Below are 20749 nucleotides of genomic sequence, written 5' to 3' on the forward strand. Positions count from 1 at the left end.
TTGTTGGTAGGTTTGCCTGTTTCCTTAACCAGTGGATGCCAACAGTCTAAGTGGGTGTTATCTGTAGTAAGGGGTACTGTTTCATTCCCTTTCCTTTGTCCCCAGATCATGAAGGCCCTGGGTGTGTGTGTAGGTAAAATTAAATTTGCATTTAAAGAAAGGCTTAACCATTTAATTATGTACGTAGAATACACCATATTCTCCTCAATTACAGCACTTGCAGTGTTTTCTGAGAGTTTACAAATAAATTAAACAGTTAATATTAAGTTAAAGAAATTTAGCACTGTCAGATTTTCTTGTCCTGAATTTATCTCAACTCGGATGTTGTCCATTCCCACAAATTCACAGGGAGGTGAATCTTGAGTATGCCTTGAATAAAGTGAATGTAGATTTTTTTTTTAAACCCTTCAATTATAAGTTGTATTTTTGTTGTTTAGCTGAGGTAGAACACCAATTTTCAGCAAATTTTAAAATGGCTGGCATCTTTTGCTCTCATTGGGAAGGAAGCCATGTGTTGCCCTTGGCAGAGATGGTCACGAGCACCTGCATTCACTCATTCCTCACAGTGCTCTTCTGCTTTCTGCACAAAATGTCCTTGAAAATCAGAACTTGTAATCTGGAACCACAAACATATTTATTAGTTACAATTGTATGGTTATTGCATGATATCACTGCAAGGCAGGATTATGATTGGATGCCTTAATTGTGTATTTCTGTAATTTAATGTGTTTGGGTTAAATTTAATCTTAAAAGAAATCCAGTATCCTTTGCTTGCTTGTTTTAGGGATAGTTAAAACATCCCCTGTAATACCTTGACTATAAACTACTGCTACTCAGGGCTTGTCTATACTGACACTTTACAGCACTGCAACTTTCTTGCTCAGGGGTGTGAAAAAACACCCCCCTGAACGCAGCAAGTTTCAGCGCTGTAAAGCACCAGTGTAGACAGTGTACCAGCGCTGATAGCTATGCCCCTTGTGGAGGTGGGCTTTTTTTAGAGCGCTGGGAAAGCGCTCTCCCAGCACTCCGCTGCGACTACACAAGTTACGTTAAAGCGCTGCCGCCAGTATAAACTAGCCCTCAGCTTTAATTTCACCTTTTTAAAGTTTTTTGTGTAGCATTGGAATACAAATGGTTTGCCTATTGGGGTTGACTGGTTTCATCTTCTCAGTGGGATCCTTCAGCAGTTCTTGCAGAGTCCAGATGGTCATTTCTCTGACACAAGAAATTGGTTCCTGCAAAGCATGTTAAACGTTTTTTTGGGACCAAGAAAGAGCATTTGAGTGTCCACTTTTCTGCAGCTGAGAGAGAACAAGGGGATTATTTAATTTCTCCTGGTTCCCAAGATATTCTCTTCCTTTCTGTTTTACTTAGGGGGAGGTTTTCAAATGCACAAGAAGGCATTTCAAGTACAGGAGAAGGAATTAACACCCACTTTCCATTTGACAGTCAGTAGGAATTTGGACTATTGTAATCCATTCTAGTTAGGCCTACTCTGGAACATTAATTGAAAAGTTCCTCTAGTACAGAAAGCTGTGGCAAGTTGACTTAATGAGTTGCATGCACATGACTGCAATACTGCACCTATGCTTTGAACTGCACTGGCTTCCCATCTGCTTCTAGGTGTAACTGAAAGGTGTTTTCAACCCATAAAATTTTAAGAGTTGGGGATTACCCTAAAAGGATTATTATTCCACATGTATCAATATCAATGCTATTTAAGTACAGTATCCAGCCCTTAATTATGAGGGTTCCAGACACTAGAGAAATCCAGGTGAACTTAGTCAATTTTTACAATACTCTCCAATCACCCAGCTTTGAGACACCCATATCTGATTAAGATATTAAATATCAGATTGCTTCTTGATCAGTGGCCTAACCACAGATTGTTTAAGGTTGGTTCGTGTCTTTGTCTCCAAATTAATAAACCTAAATTTCCCCCTCCCTTTTTCCCCTTCTTCCCCCCCACCCCCCCACAAACAAACAAACAAAAAAAACCCTGGCTTTTATCAATCAGAAGTATTCTTCCTTCAGATCACAGTGAACACCCATCACGTTTCCAAGTGTTCTACAGGAGACCTGGAGAAACTTGCTGGGGGCAAGTGATTGAAGCAGCCAAACTGCTGATCTGCTGACATCTGATTAAAGTTGAAAGCTATTAATTCATCTCTTCCCTTGGTGTGTTTTGAGGCTCCCCTTTTCAGTGGATTGCAGGGTTCTGTGTATGCTCCCTATTCCCATATGTCTAGGTGATTGAAAGAGACTCCTCTAGTTAAATCCTATATTAGTCTACTAGTGAGATAATAGTGTCGTGTGAGGTGCTCACTAACCCTGCCTTGAGTGCAGAACTATCACTCTTGCTCCTTAAGTTTGGCAGAGACTAAAGACTGTAGCAGACATCTGTCCTAGATTCATGTTGACACTGCAGTATCCATCTGACATTTTTTAAATCCAAGCTGCCATCTCTCCCAGTTCTCTCTCCTTTTCCCTCTCTTCCCAACAATCTCGTCTCCCACTTGCTCTTTAGTATTGCCTTCTGTTGTATTCCTCCCTCCCTTTGCTTTTTGCCTCCTTTGGTTGCTTGCCCTGACCTGAAGGTACTGTTGTTCCTTTTTCACTAAGTGACATGAATCTAGTGGATTTTCACTTCACTGCTGTTGCTGATAGTGCTATCTTTCTGCAGAATCAGCAGAGTTGTAAACATGATTCATTGCTGAGGGAATGAGAGATTTATTTGTTCTTTTCAGTTGCTTCTTTATAGATTGCCCCATCAGCAAAAGAAGATCCTGTCTGGCTGTACTGCTGTTGCTGTAGTGCTTCCGCAGCAAGAACAGCATAGTAAAATTGACTATTTTGTCAGTTGACCTGTGTTGTTGCTTTTGTATTAGTCCTGTGGGAATACTGCGCCAAAACATTGAAAACTCTGCCACAGTAATTTAAAATTCTGCATATTTTATTTGTCAAAATAACACTATATAATCATGCCATTTTCAATTATTTTTGGTAATTTATTTAAAAACCAATGTCCGCAAGTATGTAACAATAAAGACAAGAACAGATTTCCCCCAGGAATAAAGAGTTAAAGAAGCCTCTATTTTATGCTTTTTGTTGGGCACCTCAGTATGGGTGTGCCGCACATCTTGGGGGGGAAAACTCTGCCCCTTTTGATCTCAGACACCCTCACCTACTACCCCTCAGAGCCCAGCTGTGTGGCACCCTCTTCCCCCACCCTTCCCCCCCCAGAGATCCAGAGGGAGAAACAGCCTGATGCTGGGTCCCAGGCTTATACGGAATTTTCTGCACGCCACCGCCTTCCTTCAGGACCTGCTGGGAACTGCAGCTGCCCAGAACTCTCCAGCTCCCCCTTCTCTCCTCCCCTCCTCCCCCACAGTGTCCTGTATTTGGGAGCTGGAGAGCTGGGCTCTGCTGGATCCAGCAGCCCCTAGTGGCAGCCAGCAGCTCTGCAGCATCAATTCTATAGGGAAAAATTAAATTTGGCACAGAATATTAATTCTACATTGTGCAGTGGTGCAGAATCCCCCCCATGAGTACTATATGCAGAAACACAGGCATGGTTCATGGATAATTTAAATCCTTGATCTAATTGTTCTGGCACTCATGGTCTCTAGAAGTCAAGGCAATCTTGTTTGCCTTAAAATAAATATATTTTTAGATTATGTAAAGGGATTTTCTTCATGCTGGTCATCTGGGTTTTTTCCTGTCAGTTTGTCATATCTACACTTGTCTGATATAGGTTAGAAAACGGTTTCTTCCCATTTTTTCCACAAGTCTAGTGATATTTGGTATTTTCTTCAAGCCCTAGCTCCAGGAATCAAGTGATAACATGAAAATCTTCACTATAATTTAAAAATTTGTTAGCCTTCATGCTTGTAGAGAAACTTGAAAATTTGGATTCTCAAAGCAGAAATAACAAAAAGCAAATACCTCCCCCTTCCCACCCACCCCTCCCTATCCCCCCCAATCTTATGACTCTTCGGAGCTTCACCCAGTTTTTTTGGCAATATTGTAACCGGTAGGCATAATCTGCAATATGCCAGGCACTCTGTCTGACACTTTGTACAGTCACTGAGCTTGCTAGGTCAACTGCAACTGATTGAATTTATGTAATAGCAGCGCTTAAAAATTTCTGAAATCTTCATAGAAGTGAATGCTGAAGTTCCTCAATATTTAGGCACCAAGTTAAATGGCCTGATTATCAATACATGTCAGTGAGTTGTGGGTACTTGGCACCTCTGAAAATCAGGGTCACTTCTTTAATTACATAAACATGGATTTGTTAACCTAGCTGTAGACACCCAAGTTTGAAAACTGGCCTATTGATTCAGGTGCTGTAGATTAAGCTGGTCACTTCTCAGCCTGTTAAATACATGCCATGAGTTGGGTTTTGTGGCTTTTTTTGATAAGAACAAATATGATTTTGGGATAATGTAACGTTTCATATAAGGCTTTATACCATACAGTCCTGTGCTGACTAATGCTGCCCATCAAAAAAATTGGTCATTGATTTGACAGATATCTGTTCCACTCTGAGTGAGGCAAAAACAGTTGAAGAGTTTTTACAAGCTTCAGGGAAGAAGCTTCCCTGAAATTTTGTTACACAGACAGAACTCTAGGAAACTGTCTGATCAGTAGACATTTCTTTGTAGGCTTGAATGGGGAAAGGAAGAGGCTGTTTGCCAAAAGGCACAATGTTCATGTTTCTCTACAAGAAAATAATTCCTATACTGTAACAGATCATCTGCCGGAAAGATTGCACTTGTTAGGGGGCTTATTCCTTCACTCGCTTACTTCCCTGGTCCTTCTCGCATGAACAGAGAGCAACAATACCCGAAGTCCAAAGGTGCAAACAATTCGACGTTTATTGGGGTGAACTTCCAGCAAGCATGATTCCAGTTTCCTTCCTTAGTGTCCCCCTTCCCAGCTCTGACACCACAGAGCCTTACCTGCATCCCTGTTCCCATTCCTGCCCTTAGCAAAACATGATTCCAATTTCCCCAACCCCCATTCACTGTTCCCATTTCCCCCCCCACACACACTTCCTGATTGACTGCAGACCATATAGTAAAACTTGAGTTCTGCTTAGCTATACCTTAACCAATCATTTTACTGAAATTTAACTAACCAATCCTAACATACTGTAACATGATTATTTAACCAACTATATCCCACCACCTTAATTAGTTTACACCCAGAAAAATTAATTGTACAGCAGACAGAATCAATCACAGAACCAGACAGAGATTATACAGACAAACAATAGGGAAATGGGGACTACAATGATAGAACAACACAGAAATGAGGAAATAAATTGGTTAGCCTCTAAGGTGCCACAAGTACTCCTTTTCTTTTTACAGAAATGAGGATTTCACATCCCAGCTATTGATAAGTGAGTTCTTGCCAGATAGGATGCTATCAAACTAAGTTTTCTTTTACATCTTCTAGGCACTTCCCTTTCCCTGGAGGTGATAGGCATTATCAGGTCAGGATTGGATTCCTAATAGCCCAATAGCACCTTATTTCGATGTGATTAGTTTGGAATGTGAGGATGGGATCATTCGCTTCCCAGCTTATGGCTGCCTCTGCTGCTTAGCAAAAGGCCTTAGCCTAAGCACAGGGCCTCAGACTGTCACAGTAAGAGAAGGCTCTTACACCGGCAGACAGTGATTTTGATTCTTTCTTTTATACCTCTATAACTAGCTAAGTGATACGAATACACCTAAATTCTTAGAGTATAGGCCTTTACAGACAGGCCTGAATATTTATATCCTAACAGCACTTACAGCCAGATGGCTTTGGCTGTACTATTCAGTACATAAGAATTACCATACTGTGTTAAACCAACAGTCCATCTAGTCCAGTATCCTGTCTTCTGACTGCGGCTGGTGCCAGATAATTCAGAGGGAATGAACAGAACATCCATCCGCTGTCATCCAGTCCCATTTTTCTGGTAGTTGGTGGTTTAGGGACACACAGAGCATGGGGTTGTGTCCCTGGCATCTTAGCCACTGATGGACCTATTAGCCATCTTCTATGAACTTTTTCTAATTCTTTTTTGAACCCAGTTATACTTTTGGCCTTCACTACATCCCCTGGCAATGAGTTGCACGGGTTGACTTTGCGTTGTGTGAAGAAGTAATTCCTTATGTATGTTTTAAACCTGCTGCCTATTAATTTCATTTGGTGACCCCTATTTCTTGTGTTGTGTGAAGGAGTAAATAAAACTTGTTGTTCATTTCTCCACAACATTCATGATTTTATAGACCTCTATCATATCTCTTCCCCTCCCCCCCTTTTTAGTCATCGCTTCACTACAATAGGATTTTAACAAAAAAAAAAAAAAGGCTGGAAAATAATGTTGATGAACTTTCAGAAATACATATTTTAGAGTTCTGTACTACAACCATAAAAGGTAAGCTGTTTTAGAGCATGCCCTTTTGTTTAAAAAATAAAAATAAATAAAAATGAAACCTCTTAACCTTGTAATCTAAACCATTTTGAAATTTGACTTGTAAAGCTGACTGGATACTGGGTATTTAAGAGGATCTTAATCTTACCTTATGGCCTCTACACATGATAGTCAATGTAATGTTTTAGACTTTATAAAAAGGCATAATCAAAAATTTTTTTTGTCAGACTATTCCTCCACTTCCTGATGTGTGCATTAGCCGTTGTAGAATACTTAAATGCTTTAATCCAGAGTATTGGGGTTTTGCCATTTCCACGGATTGTGGGGCAAAACTGACATTTGTATGTTCTAGGGCTGTCAAACGATTAAAAAGATTAATTGCCCGATTCAAAAGATAATAGAATGCCATTTATTTAAATATTTTTGGATGTTTTCTACATTTTCAAATATATTGATTTCAATTACAACACAATACAAAGTGTACAGTGCTCACTTTTTTATTTATTTTTGATTACAAGTATTTGCACTGTAAAAAAAATAGTAATTTTCAATTCACCTAATAAAAGTACTGTACTGCAATCTCTTTTATCATGGAAGTTGAACTTACAAAGGTAGAATTATGTACAAAAACATTGTTTTATTTTTAATCAGTGTAAAATTTTAGAGCCTGCAGGTCCACTCAGTCCTACTTTTTGTTCAGCCAGTTGCTCAGACAAACAAGTTTATTCACATTTGCAGGAGATAATGCTGCCCGCTTCTTGTTTACAATGTCCTCTGAAAGTGAGAACAGGTGTTCTCATGGCACTATTATAGCCAGCATTGCAAGATATTTACATGCCAGATGCGCTAAAGATTCATATGTCCCTTCTTGCTTCAACCACCATTCCAGAGGACATGCTTCCATACTGATGAGTGATTCTGCTTGATAACAATACAAAGCAGTGCAGAGCGACGCATATTCATTTTCATTATCTGAGTCAGATATCACAGTCAGAAGGTTGATTTTCTTTTTGGTGGTTCGGGTTCTGTAGTTTCTGCATTCGAGTGTTGCTCTTTTAAGATTTCTGAAAGCATGCTCCACACCTTGTCCCTCTGATTTTGGCACTTCTGATTCTTAAACCTTGGGTCAAGTGCTGTAGCTATTTTTAGAAATCTTACATTGGTTCCTTCTTTGTATTTTGTCAAGTCTGCCATGAAAGTGTTCTTAAAATGAACAACATGTGCTGGGTCATCATCCGAGACTAGTATAACATGAAATATATGGCAGAATGTGGGTAAAACAGCAGGGGACATAAAATTCTCCCCCAAGGAGTTCAGTCACAAATTTAATTAATGCATTCTTTTTTTTTAATGAGCATCATCAGCATTGAAGCATGTCCTCCGGAATGGTGGCCAAAGCATGAAGGGGCATACAAATGTTTAGCACTTGCAGTGCCGGCTACAAAAGTGCCATGCAAATGCCTGTTCTCACTTTCTGTTGACATTGTAAATATGAAGAGGACAGCATTATCTACTGTAAATGTAAACTTGTTTGCCTTAGCGATTGGCTGAACAAGAAGTAGGACTGAGTGGACTTGTAGGCTCTGAAGTTTTACATTGTTTTGTTTTTGAGTGCAGTTATGTAACAATAAAAAAATTTACATTTGTAAGTTGCACTTTCGTGATAAAGAGATTTCATTACAGTACTTGAATGAGATGAATTGAAATACACTATTTTTTCTTTTATTTATCATTTTTACAATGCAAATATTTGTAATAAAAATACAACACAGAATACAGTATATATGAAAATGTAGAAAAACATCTGAAATATATTTTTTATAAATTTCAATTGGTATTCTTATCATTTAACAGTGCGATTTCACGATTAATTTTTTGGAGTTAATCACATGAGTTAATCGACAGCCCTAGTATATTCCATTACTGGTGTTCTGGTGCCAATGTTTTGTAGACACATCTGATCAGCGTTTGCTTGCTTTGCAGCTTAGTTCAAAAGTATTGTAAGCCACTTTGGGTTGTTTTAAATCTGAATGTATTAATGGATATTTACAGTCAGAAGTGTCCGTCAGAATATCTAGTCAAGCTACCCAATAACTTTTTTGTATTGTGTAATAAGCACTTGCATAGATTCTCTCATCTAGTGGATCAAAAGAACCTTAAACATAAACAATGAAACCTGACAGGATAAAACGAGAACTCTTGAAAAAACATTTAGCACATGCTGCAGTACTTGAATGGTACTGTGCAGTACTAGAATGCTAGTGTGGGGTCGTACAGAGATATACAAATGTTGGCCTGTGCTGCATTTCAAAGAGTCTTGGTTTTCAAATATGCTTTTTCTTAATTGTTTACTAGGTGACAAGGCTCTGGATGGCTACAGTAAGAAAAAGTATGTCTGCAAGCTACTTTTCATCTTCCTCCTGGGCCATGATATTGACTTTGGCCACATGGAAGCTGTAAACCTACTGAGTTCTAACAGATACACAGAGAAACAAATTGTGAGTAATTTCTCAACCCTGAAGAAGGAAATATCTATGAAATGTCATACTGCCTAGTTTCCTATCCTGTCATGCCTCACTATATAACTAGCTGCTTAAATAAATTGTGGGGTTTTTTGTGTTTGGTTTTTTTGTCCCCTCCCCACCTCCCCACCTTCTTTCTGCATGGTCTTAGCTTGGTTCTAGCTGGTATTGCAAAGTAACGTTTAGCTGTACAGATGAGTCCTTTACTTGTTTGGATAAGTAACTTTGAAGGATTTTGTTGCCTTTTTTAACCTCTAAAATAAATGTTGCACTAACTGCAACAGAAGACTAGTCATGTTACATTTTTAATGTACCTTACGAAGACACACACATTCCATTAGACAAGGTACTTTCTTTAAGTAGAACATTAGGCATTTTATGGAATCCCACTCAGAGGAAAACCTATGTTTAGGGGGTAACTGAAAGGATACAGTCAAAGCTTAAAAAAAAAAAATCAGATACTTAGGACCTCTGTTTAACAGCACATTTGGGGGTGAGAGGTAGGGAGGGGGAATAAACCAGAGTGAGTTTAGTTAACCGTCAGAATCTAGAAGGTTTATTCTCCTTTTTAGTGTCCCTAACAGGAGAACTAACATTTACTAGGAGCATGTGAAGTGATGGTTGTGACAAGTACTGAGCAGAGCACAGGTCTTTGACGAGCAAAATTTATGATTTGGGTGGAATGTACATGTGATGGGTTTTTTGTTTTTTGTTTTTTTTCCCTTCTGAAGACATTGCTGTTGTACTCTGCAACTCTGGACCTCTTTATTCTATTATTGGATTGAAATTCCAGGGACTTATTTACACAGAACTCTTGGGAGAGCTGTAAGGACAAGTATTGCTGGAGGGGAACTACATGAGTTCATAGAATACCTTACAATATTAGCAAAAGACAGAAAATTAGTTTTAGCAGGCTTGATTTATCAGAAATATTACTTTCTTATTCCTTTTCTGAATCACAGGGATATCTTTTCATCTCAGTGCTAGTGAACTCCAACAGTGAGCTGATCCGCTTGATAAACAATGCAATCAAGAATGACCTGGCCAGTCGCAACCCCACCTTCATGGGACTAGCTTTGCATTGTATAGCCAATGTGGGTAGCCGGGAGATGGCAGAAGCATTTGCTGGAGAAATTCCAAAAATACTTGTAGCTGGGTATGTATTGTGTTTGAAACAACTGCACAGCAATAGGTAGTACTAGTGGTTCTCAGCATGAAATTAGGGGTCGAAAGCCATATTTAGGCACCTAAGTGACCTGATGTTCTAGAGGTGCCAATTGCCATCATTAAGAACTGAAGGTAAACAGTGCTCAACACACCTGAAAACCAGGTTGCTTGCTTAAGTGACTAAACATAGATATGGAAACTTAACTTTTTGCACACAAGTTAAAATATTTTGGCCTAATTACCTTGTGTCCTCTTTGGCTAATAACCCAAATTGCATTTTTGCAGATTCTAGTTCATTACCCACGTATCTATGAAGAATTTTTAAAAAGTATCTACTTTTTGTCCCAGAAGTGTGATCCCAAATATTTTGCTTGGGAGAACAAAAGCTGTTCCCTTTTTCCTGTTCAGATAAATCCTATTAAAATGGGCAGTGAATGAATCTGAAAACACCATACCTCAACTACAGATTTCCTTATTAGAAATGTACTCCATTGAAAACACATTATTGCTGTCTATGATTTCATTAGGAAGGTGAAAACTTTTCTTGCACCGTATATTCCAGCTTCCTCCAAAATCCACATTCCCTTTCTAGGTGTACATAGGGATAGGCAAGGTTTTATATCCACAGGAAATCATTTGAGTGGCTGTTTTCTTTTAAATTGCCACTAATATTTTTTCCCTGTTTTGCCCAGCAAGACTGTGGCCAAAACAAAAGTTTTGCAACCATTATCTGACTGGAGTTCACCCAATAACTGTGTAATGAGAAATTATGATCATAGGACTAGGCCTATGTCCATGAGAATTCTCAGGACTTAAAAGAAATGAAAACCTCCAGGTAGTAATTCAGTTCAGTTCTGCTTTCTTTATTAGTATTAAGTATTCTTAATTTGTATGGATCCTTCTCATACATTTCTTTGAAATACTAACTAGAGTTTTGGTTGCCTCATTCACCTCTCATCATTGTAATAGAAAAATAATTGAATGTATTGCATACTAAAAAGACAATTGGGTTGTAAAGTCAAGCCCTCCAGATAGTGCCAGATGTACTTGCTTGTGCAAGATTAAGTCTGGCTTTGTTCATTCTGTGCACTGAATACGCCAAGGATCCTGTGGAAAAAGTTGCATATGATCATATAACTAGAAATTGCATCACAATGCACATGCAACCCTAATTGTGCACATGCAATTGTAAATCTGTCATTTTCTAACTTAAGAGCTTGACTTTGCCACTTAAAAACCATTCTTCCAAAGATTCTTTGTATGCAACTTCCTCAGTGGTTTTTTTATTATTATTATTTTTTATTTCTACCTATTTTCATTGTGTGCAGCTAACAATCCCCTATCATGTATCTTCATCAGGGGATTCACCATCCTTTCATAGGCGGTCCTCGAGCTTCTGCCTCATGTGTTGGTACCCAAAGGAGGATGGGACACTGAGTCATTTACTGGATCTGAAGGGAGCAGGCTCTGCAAGGCTCTCTTCTTCCTTTTCCTCTCCCTGGTCACTTCCACACATGCTCTGGCATTTTCCAGTTGCTCCTAGAACAGTGTTGTGGTGATACTGTTGTTGTGGCAACACCAGCATGGGGCTGGCTTGTTAGAAAAATCATAGTCAGTTACTTTGACTTTTCTGATGTACACAAGCAACAGAAGCTAAATAAATGGTGGTTGAACATTGCAGAGCTCAGCCAAGCCTGAACAGAATTTCATGAGACAAGCAAAACCCTCAGGGTTTTGTCCTTGCTGAATTTCAAAAGTTATTCAGATTTTCATATTAAATCATCTAAATTTAGGATTCGCTACCAGCTCCCCATCAGATAAAGGGCTGCATTTAATTTTGTCTTACATCATGTGGCTGAAAGGAATACCTTTAGTTCCATAATATGTTATCAAGCAGGATACCACTACAGAAATCAAGTAATGCCCTAGAAATTTAAATGTATTAGCTTGTTCATGAATCACTTTTCCTAAAGATTTGTGAGTTATTCTTAACGGACAAGGCAAATTAAGTATATGAAGTTTGATGGTGCTTTCCAGACAGAATCTTTCGGTATCTCTTCTCTGGGAAATAAAGGTCATACAATATTTGTAAACCATTTTTCAACTACGAACATCTACCTTGAGATCCTGGTTTCACTCTCATCCCTTCTCTAATTTCAAATGTATTCTGACTGAATATCATTGGTATTGCTTTACCCTAGACTTATCACATCTCTAACACTAGTGTACTTCCAGCTGTAGAGTGAAGAAAAATCTCCTATGTACTGTTGCTTTAGAAGACGACGGAGTGTTGTCTCACTATTGCTTTTATGTTGCCAAATAGTGTTTAGCAAAGGATACAGAAGTTAAACTAGGTAGTTACACTCGTGTAACTAGCCAAATTTTTAAACCACTTATCAAAGTACTTAATAACAAATTTAAAGTAGTTGAAAGTAATTTAAATAATTAACTTGGGGATCTAATACTTTTAATAAAAAAACCAACAAAAACCTTGTGCTGGTTTCCATTCTTGTTTACTTCTGGATAATAGTGTTTAGCGGCCTGTGAAAAGCATGACCAGATACTGGTCCATTGTACCAAGACTCTTAATTTGGGCTGAAAAGAGGTGTTATCTTGCAGAGACACCATGGATAGCGTGAAGCAGAGTGCTGCCTTGTGCTTGCTGCGTTTGTATAGAACTTCTCCTGACTTTGTTCCCATGGGAGATTGGACATCCAGGGTGGTGCATCTTCTCAATGACCAGCATTTGGTAAGCTTATCATAGCATTATTTCTTCTGGGATGCCAAACATAAATAGTAATCATTTCAGCTTTTGGCCAAAAGGGAGGGTTACCAATTCTGGGGCCATGTAGTGGAGTTAGGGTGGATAAGAGGGAGTATCCAAGAAGTCTCACTTCCTTTTCTTTTCCTACTTGGAAAAAAATTGATAAAAGCCAGTTAGCTTATTTTAAGGTATCACTTACAACTATGGATTAATGCAAACTGAATTTTGGCTTTTAGGCTTAATAGTATAGTATAATCTTCCTTAGTGTAAACTTAAGGATAGATTTGGGTGTCTGGTACATAACAAATGTCCATCTTTCATTCGACGCTTTTAAACAATTGCACATGTTAAATATTTGAACAAAAACATTAGTAATTCTGTTTTCTTCCAGGGTGTGGTTACTGCTGCTACCAGTCTTATCACTACTTTGGCACAGAAGAACCCAGAAGAGTTTAAAACTTCAGTATCTTTGGCTGTCTCTAGGCTAAGCAGAGTAAGTCTCATTAAACAGCCGCAGAGAAATGTAACCAGGGCCGTTTAACTTTCTTGATCAGATTCACTTGGACTGAGTTAACAGACTTGGGTTACAGTTTACTCTGAAACAAACTTGCTGTATTGCTTCTGCAAGCGATTTCAGTCTCTGTTGAATAGTAATGTTTGCAAAGTGCTTGTATAGCCCTTCTTACGTTAATATTTTATTGGTCTGTTGCTGATGAAGTGAACATCCATAAACATTTCCTCTTGTCGCCTATGTCCTTAAATTATGCACCAGTGGATTTCTTCATCTTTAACTGTAAGCAGTGACGTATTTTATTTTACTATTTACAACAAATTATTTCCCCTTCATGTCCAGCCAACTTCACATAAGGAAACGATTCTATTACAGTATGTGGAGACACATCAGACTTTTGAGCTGGTTAAGTACCCACTCCTCTAAAAGAATTGCCAGGAATTCTGTCTCGCATAAGTGGCAGATTTCAGATCTCCATTTGTGCTAGTCTTTCAGTGGACTTCCCAATATTTCTGGGTAACTTATTTGCTGATTTTTCCGGTGTGTTCTCTTCTCAAATGTTAATACCTGTCTCCAACATATAAACCCAAACCTCTAGAAAGAAACACTTCAAGTATGCTTACATGGTCTGCAGGACAGCCTAGGGGATGAGCTAAGTGGCTAGTTCACCTCCAATCACAAGTGGGAGATCAGACTCACTCGAAAATGGAATGTTGCACCAGATAATTGATTGTTTGGTGTTTTGGATTACGGCTACCATTGCGTGGACCTGTTTGTGATATACCACAGTACACAAGTGTCAGGTCTTCTGTTCTAGAAAGATTTATCATCCCAGGCTCTCTTTTGGTTGCTTTTCTAACTTGGTGCTCAAGGACCCAATATATACAAACCCACCTATTCTGTGTTTATTCCTGAGGGTCTTACACAAGATCAGGCAGTACTGTGCAAAGATTATATTAATGGTACCAGGTAGGAGATACACAATCTGCCACCTAAGATCATTGCCTCTGATTCCAGATCTCATGTTACCAAATAAAAGGTCAATTTTGCACCAGATCTGAATTCCCTCTGTCTCCCAGCCTTGCTGTCGGATGGTGAATGAACCGAGAGAAATCTTGTTCTACATAGGTTCAAAATATTTTGAACAACAGTAGAAAAGATTCTATAGTATAAACTTTCTTGGGAAAATGGATGAGAGGTCGTGAACTCCACAAGGCACTTCTGTATCTGATATTTAGGGCTTCTGATTTTAGGTTTTAATTGCTGAACACTGATAAAACACCACTAATGCAAAAAAATGAAATTGGTGTTTATCCAATAATCGCCAGAAAAATACAAGAAACGATTATTTGTATCTATGGTTTTGTCTACACAGAGCAGTAATGTGGACTTCTAAAGTGGCTAACGTGTTGTGCATTCATTAGTCCGTGTAGACCCTGCTGGTGTGCACTAAAGGTTACCTAGTACATTTTAACATAATTCTGTTTTAAGTAGTACTACATTCAAGTAGACTAGGGAACATTTCAACGATTACTGTGTAGGTAAAGAGAGCCCTGAAAAACCTGAATTTTGAATAACTAAAAAAAACCTCAATTGTCAAATTACTCTCTCAAAATGAAATTAATAAATCCTGAAAAAGAAGCGCTGCTGACTTTTTGCAATATCAATCTGAAGCATATGAATCCATTAAGCGTTCACTTTGCCACTATCTGTACCATCTGCTGGTGCATGGGTGCGTGATTTTTTTTTTTCCTCACTCATCTGTTTTCAAACAAACACTTCTCAGCCTTTATTAAATTAGGCTTCTTTAGTCCTATAAAACTAAATATAAGACCTTTCAAATTGGCAGAGTTATTGATTACTGATATTGGTACAACTGATATTTTTCAGTGTCTTATTTAGATATATTGATTTTTGAATTACTTGCACATTAATCCTTATTAGGTGATTTGTTCAGCCTACTAAAAATGAAACTTATACTTTGCCTTTATATATTATTAAAATTTGTTATGTCTAACTGTAAGTTCATTTACACATTGTATTGGTACTTAAAAGAACAGTGAACATTTTCATAATATCAGATCTTATGAACTTCTGTCATTCAGATGCTGATTTTGTGTTTTTACAGATTGTGACATCTGCATCAACTGATCTGCAGGATTATACCTATTATTTTGTCCCTGCTCCTTGGTTGTCTGTAAAGCTTTTGAGGTTGTTACAGTGCTATCCACCTCCAGGTAATGGGGTAAAGAATCATGTTAGTTGCCAGCACTGTTCCATGCAACGTCGGGAGTCTTCTAATTCCACCCTTATGTTCATGGAGTTCTTCTGTAAACTTAGTGCTGACACCAACAATTTTCTTCTCAGTTGGGGAATAACTTCATCTTACGGCAAGGATGGGTATTTAATCAGTAGTGTTGAGCAAAATGAAGTTGTCCAACAGTTTGTCTTGTTTCCTCCAGAAGATGCTGCGGTGCGAGGTCGTCTCACAGAATGTCTGGAAACTATCCTTAACAAAGCTCAAGAGCCCCCAAAATCTAAGAAAGTGCAACACTCAAATGCAAAGAATGCTGTGTTGTTTGAGGCAATAAGCTTAATTATACACCATGACAGGTGAGTCGGTGAGTCTACTACTTATTGTGGAACGCTTAAGGCTACCACACTTGACGTTGTCCTTCACATTAATTTACCTTCTAATACAATGCAGTTTCATTTTCTATTACCAGCTCCTGAAAATTACTACCCGTAACCTGCTATTTTATGATAACTGTCTCCGTTTAGATTTTAAAGAGTACAGTTGAACCCTGGTCACTTGAAAGAATATACACAAAGGACACATGAAATATAGAAAATCCTATTCATTGAGCCAGAGTATAGCTTTCTCCTCATGTAAATGTGTACCCGTAGGGTTATCTTGTAAACTTGAAAAAATAAAAAATAAGATTATTTTTGCAGTCTGCTCAGTTTGATGATAGACTTGTGCTTAAGCTGCCTGCACACAGATATTTCATGCTCACTGGGTTTGAGAATGGTTTTGGCTTCAAAATGGGCCATCATTTTAGCTTTTGCTTCTTGTTCGCCTTTGAATAATGCATAACCATAACTCTGCTGAAAAACACTATTCAGTTTGTACAAGCTGAGTCCATGTTATCCATAGTGGAAGCAAAGTCTTATATTCACCTTTTTTAGCTGTCTTTGCTGCGGCAAAAATGCTAAAATGCCAAGCAACTACAGCAGGTCTACTATTTCTGAGTCCTAGTATAGATGAAAATCCATTCTAACACTTAATTGCATGAATATCTATGTGGAGTCTTGACTGTTTATGCCAGATGTGGGCAAACTACAGCCCGCGGGCCACATCCGGCCCACGGGACCGTCCTGCCCAGCCTCTGAGCTCCCGGCCGGGGAGGCTAGTCCCAAACCTCATGATCTTTAGGTTTCACTGAAAACTTAATCCTCCTTACCATTTTCACTGGAAAGTTGGGGGGGAGGTGGGAGGAAGGATGTTAATTGTAGGGGTGGAGAACTGTTTAAGTGGGAAGCAGGTTTGTGGTAGGTTGTCCCCCCTCCCCGCAGTGATGCCGCCGCACAGGCAGCGCTCTGGCCTGCCGCTCCTACTGGGCAGCGTTGGGAGCGCGGCTGCGAGCTTCTGGTAAGGGAGCTGGGGCTCCTGGGGGGCAGTTGGGGAGTGTGGGGCGTTTGGATGGGGCGGAGGTTCTGGGGGGGCAGTCAGGGAATGGGGAACAGGGAGGGTTGGGGGTGGGAGTCCCGGGGGGCCTGTCAGGGGACAGGGGTGTGGATAGGGGTCGGGAGGGCAGTCAGAGGACAGGGAGCAGGGGCGTTGGATAAGGGGGTGGGATCCTGGGGGGCAGTTAGGGGCAGGGGGTCCCAGGAAGGGGTGGTCAGGGGATGAGGAGAAGAGGGCGGTTGGATAGGGGATGGGAGTCCTGGGGCGCTGTCAGGGGGCGGGGGTGTGGATAGGGGTTGGAGCAGTCAGGGAGTAGTAGGGTTGGATTGGTTGGGGGTTCTGAGGGGGCAGTCGGGGTGGAAAGTGGGAGGGGGAGGATAGGAGGCAGGGGTCAGGCTGTTTGGGGAGGCACAGCCTTCCCTACCCAGCCCTCCATACAACCCAGATGTGGCCCTTGGGCCAAAAAGTTTGCCCACCCCTCGTTTATGCTATACTAAATTTCTTCAGTAAATTTCAGATACTTAAATTGTACTTAATTTAAAAACTGAATATCTGCTTGGGGGCCAACAAGGCTTCAGACAATCTGGGCTGGGCTGTATCTTGGATAAACTTCTTTATTTGACAATAAAACTACATTGGTTTCTGCTTCAATACCAAGATATATCTATCAGGGTTATGTTTTTATGGTAGTCTGAGCAGCCCTGTGTAGCCTCCTGGGATCCATATTTACTCACCATCACAATAAAATACAGGTTTGATATTTTTTTAATGTGGAAACTGCACAGGATGCCTCCATGAAGGAGGAAAACAGTTTTTAGTCATCTGGTAATGAATGGGAGGAGTGGTGTATCTGTGTGAGTCCTGCATTCATCTGCATAATGCAGGGAATTACATGCCTTAGTTGGGGGCAGCTGGATATATTTCGATTGGAACAATACTTGGGGGGTATGGAATGGTGCACCGGAGAATTGATTGTTTTGGTGTTTCAGAAATAGCCCCTGAGTTGGTGGATCTGGGCCCTGTTTGTAGTCTTAACCCACTTCTATAATCTAGAGAGAGGCTATGAATGTTTACAATATCTGAAAACTTAATTACCTTCTGCAGTTCATAGGTGTGCACTTACTATCTCCGTAGGGACACTTGAGTAGTTTGTTGGATTCTTATCCCTTTATCATTCCAATTCTGATGCACACTCCTCTTGTGGAGTAATTACCTAGCATTCTTATAATATTTTTCTAATTTGTTGCTTTTTACCCTTTTTCACTTTCTCTCCTGTTCTGTGCAGTGAGCCAAACCTGCTAGTCCGTGCCTGTAACCAACTAGGTCAGTTCTTGCAGCACCGGGAAACTAATCTGCGTTATCTAGCACTGGAAAGCATGTGCACGCTTGCCAGCTCTGAATTTTCCCACGAAGCCGTGAAAACTCATATAGAAACAGTTATCAATGCATTGAAGGTAAATATCAAGGTTTAAGAATTCTGGTATATGTTCTGCATCAGTTTTGAATCTCTTGCCCTTGTGCTAAGCTCATCAGTGCTCTTACTTCTCAGAGTAGTCATGTCATGAGTTTTCTTACTTTAGCCACACTATAATAACATTCAAATGTCAGGAGACAAGACTTGAAAAGGAAGGAAGCAGTAGTCTGTAACGTACATTCTTGCAGGTTTTTATCGGTGGACGGATGTTTGTGCCTCAAACCCCACTACTCTAGGCTCAATTGCAATTCAGACATCCACTGAGTAGAAACCTGCTAATGAATTCAACACACGGGCAACAGATTGAAAACACAGTACAGAATTGGTTTTTATCAGATATCTTGATTTCTTCAGAGTTCTGTCCAGTAGCACCTCTGAAGTATATTATTTTCTTCTAGATTCATAAGGTGGGCTACATGCCTCAGTTTGTCACAACAAGTGCCCTTAATGCATTTAACTGCAACTTCCATTAATGCTGAATAAGTCTGATTTAAAACCTCCAGATAGCTAGTTAATTTCCCATTGTTCTGACAGCTTGACAATCTTAGTAATGCTCATTCATGTCCCATAAGGTGGCAAATGCTTAGTTCTATACAAAAAGGTAATAGGCCATAAGGATTAAATGAATCAGTACTATCTCTGCATTACTTGGTAGGGTTTGATATGTCATTTTATACTAAGTGCCTTTCCCGTCCTCCAGGCACTTCTACATGTTTTAAAATATACAGTAGAAAAACAAAGTGCACTAACTATGATATAACTTTTACACAATCACTCTTGCCCAAAATAGATAAATAGACCTCCGCTAATCCCTTCCCTTGATGCTTGATGGAGGTAGGAATGAAGCAAGCAGCTTGTATTACTGGAAATACAGTGCATTCCTAGGTTCTTGGTTGCAGAATGAACTTGCATAGTATTTCTGTGTAGGAATAACACAGATAACTGTGGCAATTGTTACAATCAATCCTTAACAGTAATTCAGTGTTCAATATGGAAGCTGCATCTCTTCAGTAAATTACATAAATTGCAAATGGGAGCTGAAATAATTTTGGATTCTCTTGCCTGTCACATGATTTTCCATAGAACTTCTACTTTGAGTGAACATTATGGCTTCTCTTACAGACCGAAAGGGATGTGAGTGTAAGACAAAGAGCAGTAGACCTCCTGTATGCTATGTGTGACCGAAGCAATGCCCAGCAGATTGTGGCCGAAATGCTAAATTACTTGGAGACTGCTGATTATTCCATTAGAGAAGAAATTGTGAGTTATTTATGTCCCCTTTGCCAATCTCAATTAGCCTGTGTTGGAAAACGCAGTATGCTGTTGGATGTTGTGTAATTGCTCTCTATTAAAGATATTTTCAAGGTAGCAAAAACTAAAAATGAGATCTGAAAGGTGGTTGTAGTCTAATAATTCAGCTTTTTATCGTTAGAATTGTGTGTTTTGTCCTTGGGAGGAGTGTGATATTAAAAATGAAACTTTGTTCTCAAATTCTGGATGTTGTAGAACTGCGTTCTGTACTGTCAAATTTCCTTCACTGGCCTCAAGATTTTGTATTTGTTAGATTAGTGTTAAATTGTATGATATACAGCAGAACTCTAGTTTGATTTAATTACACTAAGTTTTTAAACAAAGTGCTAATTTGTATAGTATGTCTGTATGTAATACTCTAATTGTTCCAAAACATAGAACTGTCTTTCAATCCAGAGTACTTCCTGGAAATCAATACTTTATATGAGGTGAGAGTTAAAGTGGATAGGAAGTGCTCAGGTATATTTTCGTAGCACCTTAAACATGCTGGGAAGATTTGAGTGAAGATTAGTAATTGAAATATCTATGCTTGGGTACTTGATGTAGTATTAAGTAGTGGCCTCCAGAACCAACTCACAAGTATAACCCTTTAAGGCAGAGGTGGGCAAACTACTGGCCACATTTGGCCCGCGGGACTGTCCTGCCCGGCCCCTGAGCTCCTGGCCGGGGAGGCTAGACCTCAGCCCCTCCCCTGCAGTCATGCCGCTGGGCAGCGGGGCTGCACGCTTCTGCAGGGTGGTGCGGCTGCCAGACATGCTGCTCTGAGCAGCATGGTAAGGGAGCTGGGGTTGGATAAAGGGCAGGGGGTCCTGGGGGGCAGTCAGGGGATGGGGAACAGGGGGAGTTGGATAAGTGTGGGAATCCCGGGGGGCCTGTCAGGGTGTG

The 20749-nt window shown here is 39.7% G+C and overlaps 1 protein-coding gene across 7 annotated transcripts in view; it reads left to right on the top strand.

The window, feature by feature from the left end:
• AP2A2 (adaptor related protein complex 2 subunit alpha 2) overlaps nt 1-20749 on the top strand; it is a 100901-nt gene that overhangs the window by 43317 nt on the left and 36835 nt on the right. For 3 of the 7 annotated variants that reach the window (XR_012159320.2, XM_073347187.2, XM_073347188.2), the window contains exons 3-9: nt 8783-8925; nt 9912-10105; nt 12736-12865; nt 13272-13373; nt 15520-16004; nt 18365-18533; nt 19676-19813. Coding sequence is in view for 6 of the 7 variants with exons in the window: in XM_073347187.2 (XP_073203288.1) it covers nt 8783-8925; nt 9912-10105; nt 12736-12865; nt 13272-13373; nt 15520-16004; nt 18365-18533; nt 19676-19813 (1361 nt within the window). In the remaining variant the exon portion in view is untranslated. The remainder of the gene's footprint in view (nt 1-8782; nt 8926-9911; nt 10106-12735; nt 12866-13271; nt 13374-15519; nt 16005-18364; nt 18534-19675; nt 19814-20749) is intronic. The other 4 variants (XM_073347189.2, XM_073347192.2, XM_073347191.2 and 1 more) reach the window with 2 other exon arrangements.

This window comes from Lepidochelys kempii, chromosome 6, assembly GCF_965140285.1.
Source record: "Lepidochelys kempii isolate rLepKem1 chromosome 6, rLepKem1.hap1, whole genome shotgun sequence".
NCBI lineage: Eukaryota > Metazoa > Chordata > Testudines > Cheloniidae > Lepidochelys > Lepidochelys kempii.